Source organism: Lycorma delicatula, chromosome 2 (assembly GCF_047948215.1).
Source record: "Lycorma delicatula isolate Av1 chromosome 2, ASM4794821v1, whole genome shotgun sequence".
Taxonomy (NCBI): Eukaryota; Metazoa; Arthropoda; class Insecta; order Hemiptera; family Fulgoridae; genus Lycorma; species Lycorma delicatula.
In genome coordinates this window covers 93,219,215-93,231,787 of record NC_134456.1, presented here as the reverse complement: position 1 = coordinate 93,231,787, position 12,573 = coordinate 93,219,215, and the positions used below count along the sequence as shown (strand labels likewise).

The following is a 12,573-nucleotide window of genomic DNA, read 5'->3' as shown; positions in this document are numbered from 1 at the left end:
AAAATGCTATAAGCAGCATCCAGTTTTTCAATATTGTGATGTGGGATAATGTACTGTTCTTGGTCTTCGCATTCATAAAGTTCTTTCTTCTGCTGAGAAAAGATACTTTTGAAATAATTAACACAAAGAGACTTTCCAGGAACTAAATTTAAATTTGGAAAAGTGTGTTCTCTAATGTTGTTTGTCTTAAGTTTTTTAATTGTTGTTTTATGAGTTCTCAAAGGGTCACAACAGAACTAACTGAATTTTGATAAAAACATTTTTCATGATATTTTCAAACACTAGTGACATCTGAATTAACACATCAAAAAATAAGTTGTTGGTTTTCATCTCTAAATTCACTCATTTTAATGAGTTCTTAGAATAATTTTTTTAAAAATAATGTAAACATTTAACTGATTTTAAAATTTGCAAATATAATATTATTAAGAAAACTTATTTATTTAATAAACACTTCCAAACACAGTATGACATTTGAGACACTCAGTAAAGATGTGAACAGGTCACTGATTAATGTCAGACTGACCAGTCTGTAACTGCAAAGCTAAATGATGCAACAAGTATAAATGAACATGTTGCAACATCAATTTTCCTGATGACTGGAAATGACTTCAAAAGCCTGTTATAACATTAACAACAGTTAATAACATTAACAGTTCAAACAAGTCTATTTCAACTATAGTAATTAGTATAAAAATATTAAAATGCCATGAAGACAAGAAACCTCCTTGGAGCACTTATCTAGTGAGTCAAAATGGATCACTTTTAACAGGTTTTTAATGATTTTTGAGAGGTTATAATTTTTTAATTAGTACATTACACAAGAAACATTTTTATTTGCCATGGAAATCTACAAAAACACTAAGTTGTGCAAATTTGAGATTTTTATCACCAGCCCCATAGAGTCATTTGAAGCCAAACTTTGAATTTAAAAAAAAAAATTAGTTTTCAAAAATTCATAAAAATGTAGGGCTATGTCACCATTAATAATATTTGTAGTAAAACTACTAACATATACCTACATATAATAAAATAAAATAACTGAAACTGTGTATGTCATCCCTCCTCTTGAAAAAAATTACCAAGTGAAATTTCATCATTTTTCATGTTCCATTTTATTGGTAATTTTCTCATAAAAAGAAGAGAGATAGGTAAATAAACCACTGGAACAATCTTTTACCTTGAGGAAATATGAATAGATTGCTTTTTGTTCTATTCTTCCAGGACCAATAGTTTTTTCGTTATGATTTTTTTTTGTAAACCTTTACAATCACAAAAATAGCTGTGCAAACTGTAACAAAAATGTCCACTATAGGTAAACTGCTTAAATAAAAAATTTAAAGAAATAGTTTTAAGATTCTGAGACATGTAGGAACAAATGGGGTAAGTTTCAATTTTTTTTTGAATTGCTCAAGCAACCACCCTTGAGTCACTTCAAATGGATTGACCCCCATGTAAAATAGCCACCATAAAGAAGTGTTCTGTTACTTTGCATTTAAGTTATACTTGATGTGGATTCCTTATGATGTTTATTGTGCCACGTAACAGTTCATCAGATTTCCTTAAATGTGTACATTATGGAGTATTGCATCATGAATCTATACTCACATGGAATTTGTAGTATTTTAGGTGATTAGACCTGAAACTGACAAACTGTATTATAAAATCCTTAAATCTGTCGACTTAAATATAAATTTTAATGTATTTTCAGCCATTAATCATTTAATTGGAATGCTTTATACTCACACCTCAGTAACATGTAATTTTATGTATATATAAAATAAACTAAAACTGCCTATTAGCAGTATTAAGTTTTATACAAAAATTACTTTTTCATAAAACTATCACTTTTAACATCTAACAAGTGTGTATATATATATATATATATATATTTATATTACCTGGTAATTTATTACCTGATATAGTATTTTAATAACTATTAATCCATGAATTCAAAAATTCTGTGTATATAAATCTGTAACACTCATCAACACAAAATTTGTATCTAACATGTTACACAACATTTTCACTGTAATTTTGGTGCTGATTTCAAATATGCTATTGAAATTGTGTTTACGTAAATCATAAATTTGTAAGTATTTTTTTATAATAAGTTCACTTTGATCAGCTACTGGTTATAGTTAAGAATAGTTTCTGTATTTTTACTTTTAAACAATATGCATACGTATTTAATAAAGAAAAAATAAATAAATATATATATATATATACTGTATTATGAGAAGTAGACACATACGAGGTGCTACCCAAAAGTTGGGGAAATTTTACCATAAAAATAAAATAGCTTTCCATAACTTGTAATTTCCACTGTCTCCTTTAAAGTAATCCTCTTGGGCATTGACACAGTGATCCCAGCATTTTCCCCATGATTCCATGCATCCTTGGAAGTCTGCAGGTGTAAGTATTCCAAGCACGTTCTGCGTTTCTTCCTGAATCTCCTCAATTGTGTTAAAACGATGGCCTTTTAATTGAAATTTTATGTTCAGAAAGAGAAAAAAGTTGCATGGGGCAAGGTCAGGCGAATAGGGTGGGTGGAGAATCACTACCTTCTTTTTGGAAGCCAAGAAATTCTGAATGGCTAGTGATATGTGCACGGGCGCGTTGTCATGGTGCATTACCCAGCTGTTGTTACCCCACAGATCTGAATGTTTTAGCCTAATGCTTTCACGTAACCACTTCAAAACTTCACAATTGAACAATCCCATTGACTGTTTGACCAAGAGGAACAAATTCCTTATGGATAATGCCTTTGATGTCGAAAAAAACAATCATCATGGACTTCACATTGCTGCGAACTTGGCGTGCTTTTTTTGACCGCGGTGAACTTGGCGACTTCCACTGCAACAACTGCTTAGTTTCAGGGTCATACCCGTACACCCATGTCTCATAACCGGTTATGATGTTGGAGATAAGTTAGAGTAATCTCTTGCTGAGTTTTTCAATTCACTACCGACAGCTATGCGATTTTGTTTCTGGTTGCTGTTCAACAGTCTCGGTACGAATTTTGTAGCAATGCGTCTCATGTTCAAATTGTCCAACAAGATGCGTTGCACGGACCCATATGACATTTGTACAATTGCACAAACATCATGGATTGTTTGTCTACAATCTGCAACAATAGTCTCTTGCACTTTCGTGATGTTTTCCGGTGTTGCGCTTGTTGATGGTCTTCCTGAACACTCATCGTCATCGACTGTCATACATCCATCTTTGAATCGTTTGTACCACAAAAAGTTTTACTTTTACTCATAGCATTGTCACCAAATGCTTCCACAAGCATATGATGGGTTTCTGCACCAGTTTTTTTAAGCATGAAGCAAAATTTGATGCAGGTTCTTTGCTCTTTAAAATCTGCCATTTAGAACTTCGCCGTAGCAGTAAAACTGCACAAAAGTCAACAATGCAGCCTCTTACCGTCACAGCTGTTGGAACACTGATTCACAAAGAGTACTGTTAGCCACATCTAGTGGCAGCAGGTTGTACCAGCAATGGTTCGCGCGCGAAATTAAAATTCCCTGAACGTTTGGGTAGCACCTCGTACAATCATGTCTGCATGATGATCATACACATCTGTTGTTGCCTACTACAGAGCTTAAATTATTATTCAGTCTAGCTTCACTTGTCTATACTGTATGTTGTGTTTCACACAGTTATTAGTGTTTTGCTATATTTTCATCAATTTTTTATAAGAAAAGTGATTTTTTTTATTTTTAATTGCTACAATATGACTTCTGAAAAGTTTGTAGATGCTCAAATCATCCAGACAATTTTTGTTATGTCTGTGGTAAATTTACCCCTAAATCTCAATGAAAGGCTATTTCTGAATTGATAAAAACAGTTTATAAATTTTATTTTGATTGTGCACTTGGGGATCAACATAAAATCTGGAAGCTTCATGTTATTTGAATATCATGCTCAGTAACTCTTCAGTGAATAGTTGAAGGGGAAACAAGTCATGCCATTTACTGTACTGATGTTTTGGTGTGAACATAAGTATCACTTCACCAACTGCTACTTTTGTGTGACAAATTGATTTCATTTTCATTTCAAATTGATTTTGATTTTCATTCAAAAATAGAAAGTTCATAAAATATGCATTTATATCATCAGCTCTAAAGCTGGTACCACATGGAGAGGAGTTACCTGTACCTGTATCACCATATAATCTGACATTGCTAGAACAGTCTGAAAATGAAGCAGATGATGTAGAGGATGTTGAAGAACTTCTTCCTGTATCTGATGAAAAATGTCCTCATTTAATTCAACGACATCAACTTAATGTGACATAACTTAAAGTTATCAAAGCAACAAGCTGAACTTCTGAGGTCTTGACTGCAACAGTGGAATCTTTTAACAAAAAATAAAAGTTACAATGTTTAGAATATGAAATAAAACTCTTTCAACATATTTTACTGTGAAAATTCATTGTGCGTTTGTACTGATGTTGATGGCCTGATGAAAAGAGCTTGGAATTCCCTTATCCCTGTAGAATAACGTCTTTTAGTTGAGTCTTCTAAATTTAGTATGAAAGCAGTTTTATTGCATAACAGTAACGTACAGTCATCCATTCCATTAGCTCATGCAGTCGACATGAATGAAACTATGGCATCAATATTAGAAGCAATATATTATTGCTTCTATACTTATTAGAAGCAATATATTATTACTTATATACTTATAATTACAATAATATACAAAAGGCATTGTGGCAAGTTTGCATTGAACTGAAAGTTATTGCATTACTTCTTGGTTTACAAAATATTGTTGTTTTCTTTGTCTTTGGGATAGTCGTGATGCAAAACATCATTACCAAGTGAAGAACTGGCCATTGCGGCAGAACTTTGTGACTGTTAAAAAACCATAAAGCATTTATCATTGAGTGGTAAAATCAGATTGCCACCACTTCACATAAAACTTGGATTTATGAAAAATTTTGTAAAGGCTCTAGACAAAGAAACACCACGATTTAAAAATAAGTTTTTCTAAATTGAGTGATTTTAAGCTAAGGAGATTATATTTATTATTCTGCAAATCAGGAAGGACTCAACTTTCGACAATAAACTTAGTGAATGTGAACTAGCTGCATGGAGTCCTTCAAAGACGTTGTTGGTGGTTTTTTTAGGAAACGGAAAAGATGAAAACTATTTTTTTTTTGGAATAAACTTAGAAAAGAGTACAAGTGTAAGATGTCATTAAAAATTCATTTCCTACCCTCCCACCTAGACTTTTGTCCCAAAAATTTGGGCTCCATCAGCGATGAGCAAGGAGAGAGTTTCCATCAGGATATTCTGACCATCATCAAAGAAGATGGGTGAATATTGTTTACAATTATTTAGAGAAACTGATCAAACATCGTACAAGCGAAAAAGTTTATCAGCATAGTTTAAAAATTAAAAGTAAGATAATTCTAATGATTTGAACTATTAAAAACTGTTATTTTAAAGACATTTCCATGGATTTAGACCTTTAGAAATTATTTTAAAATTGTATTAATGTTTTTCAAATTTATCTGTGTTTGAATAAATCAAATTTCAGTTGATTTAAACAAATTTTAAATGAATTCACATAAATAATAATTTTTTTAAATATTGATTTCAAGTGATATACAGTTATTGGTAAATAAATTGTATATCTAAATCTTATGTATCTAAAAAATGTGATGTATACACAAATTCTGATAACAGTTTTGAATTCGGCACCCCAAAATTAGTTAAAATCACCATGTACAGTTCCAGATAAAAATTTTTTTTTTTGTTTAGTTTAATTTTTATATTAAACTTGCTATTTTGGTATGCTAATAAGTTAGTTAATTTATCACAGAAGCTTTGAAGCGTGTACGTGGAAATATGGAAATGGAATTTTGTAGTGTATGAAAACTGCCATTCCTGACTGGGATTCAAATCCAGACTCCTGGATGAAAGGCTGAGATGTGCTGATTTTTGCTAATATTATTTGTAATGCACTAGACTAGATGATTACATGTGTGTGCACATTTTTTAACTCTCCTATACATTGTACACTGCTATATATACAATGTTACTTTTTCAATGTTTCCTGTTTTTATTTTTACATTTACCTTTTATCATTTATTAGTTATTTTGTATTTCTCCGACTGATTTTTTTTTATACCTACCTTGCTTTTAAATATTTATTCAGATGAATGATTACTTGAAGAGAGGGTTGTCTCTTTACAACCCTGTATTGTTTCTTCAGAAATTCTGATGTTTGTTCTTTTATGTCTTCTCAAATATGATTTTTCTAAAAATGTATACCACAAAATCTTTCTTGCATGGCTATTTCATTGTAAAAGGCCCAGATTTTTAGATAAATATTTTACATTCTGAAATTTTGATTGTTTTCAGATGCTTGATGTATATAAACATTTTGTAGAAAACTGTGATGAGCTCACATGACTCGTACTGTTTTTTTATTTTTATTATGTCATTTTTAAATAAAAAATAATTTTTTTTTTCAGAATTTGAAGGAGGATTTAAAAAGGCATAATAACATTAGAGAATTAGAAAAAGCATTTACTAGACAAATGCAACAACAAAACTCAATCATTGAAAGTGCATTATCAACAAAAGATAATGACCAGCATCAAGAGGCATTATTGTCAGCCATTTCACAGACCGTTGATAACATAATTGCTACCAAGCTTGATCACATAGTAACATCTGAAATAAATTCTAACATTTTACCTGGTAGGTGGTGTTTTTTTAATACAGTTTTAATTTATGGTGTATTCTCATTTTAGTGTTTTATGTATCATGTTAAAACAGCTTCACTTTGCATTTTACTTTTTTGGCTTTGATTTTTTGCCAATATTTTTCATTTTGAGTTTTTTTTTTGGTTCTGTTTTAGGTTTGCCTCTTTTCGTTCTTGGTTTTTCCTGGAAACTGTAGACTTTGTATTTTTTAAACATTTCTGTACAATACCTCTTCCTCTTATGTCTTCTTGATCCCTTTGTCCTCTTATGTCTTGATTTTCTCTTCCTTTATGTTTTTTTAGTTCTTGGCTTCTTAAAACCAATTTTGTTTGCTCCTAATTTTAATTAGTTCAATAAATATTTATTTAATCTGTTCTCACTTATTATTTTTAAGTCCCAAAAGAAACGTAATTTCAATTTCCATGTCGAGTTTGTAACTTTTTCAAATTTCTGATATAGCTTTTTGTTTGATCTTAGAATATTTTTATTAACTTTGCACCATGGCCCTAATATTTTCCTTTCCTTTTTTAAGGATTTTTCCATTCTTGATTTATTTGCTAGTGTCATTGTTTCTGCTGAATGTAAATATTCAGTTTTTATTGTAAATATTTCTTTTTAACAGATATGATTCCATTTTATATTTTAAATTTTATTAGACTTGTTTCATACACACACGTGAATCATGAACATGGCACTGTTTTCACAGTAAAGGGATGAAAGAACAGACTGTGCCCTTCACATACATATGGCACCATTTAGATGGGAGATGGCAGTCATGTTGTCACCATCCCTCTCAAGGACTGTACTTGGCACCATAACTGTTTAAATGGTACCAAGGATGATATTCGCTGTGCTGCTTTTAACACATTCATGTACATTTTCTCCATGTGTGTTGTAAAGTATTGTGCTTTTTTCTAAAATATTAAGTACATAATTAAGAGTGTTATTTTCAGTTGTTACTAAATTATCATAAAATAACGTCTGGTGTTTAAAAAAAAGTTATGATCTAGATATGGATTGTTTAATAACACTAGTTCAAGAAAGGTCAGTTATAGGAGACAAGACATCATTATGTAAAGATAAAATTGAAACCAAGAAAATCTAGAAAGAAGTATTTTTACTGCTCCACAGTGAATTTGAAGAACTGGAAAATGATGAAAAGAACAATTTTGGTAAGTTATATCTTTTTATTTTTTAAGATATATAGAAATGTATTATATACTATGAATAATATTTTTTGCATAGAGGAATTGGTAGACACAGTCGTTAATGTTTATATATTGTAAATAAAATTATATTTTTGACAGCTGCCATTTTACACACCCAATATCCCTAATATCTGTATTAAAGTAATCGCATAAGATGTTTCCTCACTAGTTGTAGTTTCCCTGCTCAATGAATTTTGTTTACTATTATTTTTAAATCCAATTAGAATAAGTGTGTCCTCTACCTTGCAACCATCTCTTTCCCAGACAAAATTATGCAAGACCGCACAAGCTTTGACAATGTCTACTACAAAATTTATAGACCAATGTAAAGTTTTCCAAACATGCATTCGACATATCTGCGAGCTCTACATAGATGGTAATTGAAAATTCTTTGTTTTATTCGTAAGCTTTGGCCTCCTTGTGGTTGAATTAGGTGTTTATAAAGGCCAATTACTTCATCTCCAATCAAAAAGTAAAGTACCCTAGAACTTGACATCCCTGGAAGACACCTTTCTTCAGGAAATGTGTTTATTTTTTATTGATTTCCACAGGGAGGCATTCTTAAAAATATTGGAATCACAATCTTTTCCATAACTTCCAATGTCAACATAAACAAACCAGTAGTCTGCCATTAGAACCACTAAAAAGTAACTTTTATAATTGAAGGACATCAAGGCAATTGGGTTTACAATTCTTATGTTTCCTGTCTACAGTTCCAATGCTGTACGGGAAATCTTGTGGTTTTTTTGTTAGCAGGAGAAAACATAGAATTCTCCATATATAGTACAATAGACTTCTCATACAATCTTGCTTGTGGTAGAAATACATAGTCATAAACTGTAGTGTAGATCTGTAAAAGTCGAACTGCATGCCAGATATCTAAAATTAATAAGGAAGATTGTAATTAACAGTTAATTAATATATATGTAATTAACTAGCATAATTAATCTTCATGATTGTAATGATACTGTATAGACTTATCTTTCATTCATATTATTTAAAATTTATAAAAAAACATTAATTTCCACTTAAATTAGGACTTTTAAAATTTAAAGATCTTTGGCTTTAGTCAGATTCACAGTTAGCTCCGTACAGTTTACACAGCTCCTTTCAGATGCACTCAGCTCCTGTCAGCATCTCTCAACTCTTTACACTTCACTCGACTCCTTTTGCATGCACTCAGCTCCTGACGATTCAGCGACTTCATATATAGTGTATAAGCATGCTCGTCATTTCATTCAGACAGTCCTCACACAATCCTATTCAATTCTCATGCAATATTCTTCAAGTCTTAAGACTCAACTAGTCTCATTACATGATATTATATTTATTAATACAATAAGTTTACATAAATTTAATAATATTATACATATGAATTATTTACAATTACAATAAAAATAATTATAATTGCTAGATCTTTAAGATTTAATTTATTTAAAGAATCATCACCAGACGTAAATTTCCATGATTTTAATATTATTATTAAATTTGGAATGAAAAATGAATTTGAATTGAAGTTTTAGACCAAATTTTAAATCATTTTCTTAAAGATGTCATACTTTCACATTTTCAGTACATAATTTTTGCTATTCTTGAATACTTTACTATTTGACTGTTACAGCAACACTGATTCATTATTGTAATTTATTTATTTTATGTATTACAGGCAAGTTCGTGAAGAAAAAATGGACAAATATAAGAGATTCTTTTTAAAAATCTCGTAGGAAATAAAAATTTACCACTGGATCAGCAGTATGGACTTTCAAATCATGTGTGTATTATAGTCATTTGCAATTCTTACTGAAATTATTATGGATAGCCAAGCTGAAGTATTCATGTCATCTGATTTACAACAATCACAAGCTGCAAATGAGCAACTTCAGTAAGAATCACTTAAAAACTCAAAATGATCAAGAATGAAACACCACAAGATACTCTGGCAAATGTCAACAAAACAAGAAAAGCAACAATACCAAAAACGAAAGTTGGATCCTATAGAATTGAAAAAGATAGACGCTCTTTAGAAGTAACTGGATTGTCATCTACCTTTCTTTAAAGAATTATCCTTTCATTTATCCTCGTTTGATGACGACGATATATTGGAATTCTAAATAGGGGTGTTGAACAAAATAAAAACTATTAAGCAGTGGAAAAAATAGAGTTCTATACATCTTCCAAACACATCCAGTATATAAGATGAAATTACTCTGACTGAGAGTCTGGATTTTAATAACATATTTCTGCCATTGTGCACAACTGATGCAGGAACAGCAATATCACTTTGTTGGCAACATCACATGGCACCTTCAATCAGTAGGCAAATACATATCACACATTATGACCTGTTAATCCAGTTGTGAATACAGCGATTATGATTTCATCCATTAGTCCCTACTACCAAAGTACCAATCAGCAGTTTTTAGATTCACCCTACAGCCCGTCAGAAATATCTGAAACTTCTAGAGAATCAATGGACTTCACTACATAAATTGTCTAATCTTTTAATCTCATTTCAGTAAATATTATATATGTTATTTCAAAATTTTTTTTTTTTTCATTACTCATTTTATTGTTTAATTTCTTCAAATTATTTTCATTACTCAGTTTGCATTGTTTTGTATAATGAAGTCAAATAAAATCATTAAAACAATCTAAAGTGTTACTTATCTTTTACTTACTAGATTTTAACCACCAATCTATAGGTTGGATGTTTTCTCTTGTAAAAGTGTTTTTATGCTGAAGAGAATCCTTCAATCACTCTTATAACTGATCAAAAATTGATACATTCATTTTAAAATAAGTGAAAAAATCATCTTCATTATTCCTTAGATCACTAAAAAGTACATAAAGGTTCGCTGAATCTTTTCATATTTATTGTATCAACCCGTTGAAGTTTATTCTCCTTTGTCTTTTTAATCGCTGATATAAAACCATCATTACTGTAATGTGTTCGTGCTCCATGTAGATAGTGTGACTAACCCAAATTTTTTTATGTATATAACTAATAATATGTATATAATAAAATGTGACTAACCCGAGTATGAACTGTCCATGTTTGGAAAAGTGCACTTACATGGTCATATCATGTAAACGGCACCATGCTCATGGCCGCCATGCATGTGTGAAACAAGCCTTAATATAAACTACCTAGTACAGAATATTGAGATCAGATATATCTTACCTTAATTTTACCATGAAAATACTTTCACAGAATCCTGCCTCTTCAGTCATGATTGAAATATTTAATTAAATTCCATATTAAAAATATTAAATTAGTGAAAATTGCAAATTAATTTATTAAATGAATGCTGCTATCTGTTGCAGGTTTTATAAGATTGGCTCCCTCGAACACTGTTTGATGGTTTACCAAACTGAAATTTTGTTTATATTTATATATGTAATATTTTTCTAATGCATTAAATTGTATGCCATCTTTATTAATTTCTAATGTTTCTAAATATGTTTTAATATCAGAAATAGAATGTTTATTGTTTATTAGATTGTCTGCCATTTTTATTATTTTTGTAATGTTTTTAATGTTCAAGAAATCTACTTTTAAAGGATCTATTTGTTTTTCCAATAGAAATAGCATCACTATAGTTAATTTTATAAATTTCACACAAATTGTTTATTTTGTATTATTTTTTTAAAATTTGTTATGTGGTTATTAGGTTTGTATGCTGGTTTAAATATATCTTTATTGTAAGTTTTAGTAAAGTTTTCAATGATATTAGTGTATAAATACTTTATGTATTTGTTGTAAGATATTTATGTTGGGGTATTTTGTTATTGTATTATGATAGTAGTTTTTATAAATATTATTAAAATAATTTCATTTCTATTTTCAACTGCTATATATTTTATGATGTTTATTTCATTATTTAACTTTTCTTGTTATGTGTTTATTTGAATGCTGTATTAATCATATTTGTAAAAGTATTAATTTGATGAAACCAGTGGTGATTTGGTTTTTTATGAATTAGATGTAGATTTTTCAATATACTAAAGATTTTCAATTTTTGGTTGTCCTAGATTAATATTTAATTTGTTTAATATTATTAGATGTTCATTTATTACTGTGTTTTTATAACATACCATGTCCGTATTAAAACTTCATGTGTATGAGTGATATTACGCACTAATTTACTCTCAAAATTCTGTAAATATATTTCTGACATAATTGCTGATATTGGTTCCATAGATAAGGTACTTTTTGTGTATATTATTTGTTATTAAATTCAAAAATATTTTCATGGTAAAATTAAGATAAGATATATATTAATAGTGTTATATTATCCCAATATTCTTTACTAGTTTTGGTTTATATTAATAGAACTTAAAATATAATTTTAACAGTACACAGGAATTATATCAGTCTTAAAAAGATTAATTTCAGTGAAATAATAATTCCATTTTATTTGCTTAGCTTTCTAGGTTTAGTTTTTCCATAGTGTTTTGTATATTTCTCCTAAGTATTTAAATTTTTCAGTTACTTCAATTTTACGTCATACTGAATTCTAAGTTTATTTTTTATTTTGAAAATACATCCAGTTTTTCCATAGAATATTTGAAGATCTGTCTTTCTGCTATTTTCTTGAAGGTTTCTTTATGCTTTGACTATAAAATCCTTTACAATTA

At 29.7% G+C, this 12,573-nt stretch overlaps 1 protein-coding gene across 5 annotated transcripts in view; it reads left to right on the top strand.

Annotated features, from left to right (window-relative positions):
- The window catches only part of Ge-1 (Enhancer of mRNA-decapping protein 4 homolog Ge-1), a 153,944-nt gene that overhangs the window by 96,220 nt on the left and 45,151 nt on the right, over window positions 1-12,573 (top strand). For all 5 annotated transcript variants that reach the window (XM_075355780.1, XM_075355779.1, XM_075355778.1 and 2 more), the window contains exon 16: window positions 6,494-6,722. In XM_075355780.1, the coding sequence (XP_075211895.1) occupies window positions 6,494-6,722 (229 nt within the window). The remainder of the gene's footprint in view (window positions 1-6,493; window positions 6,723-12,573) is intronic.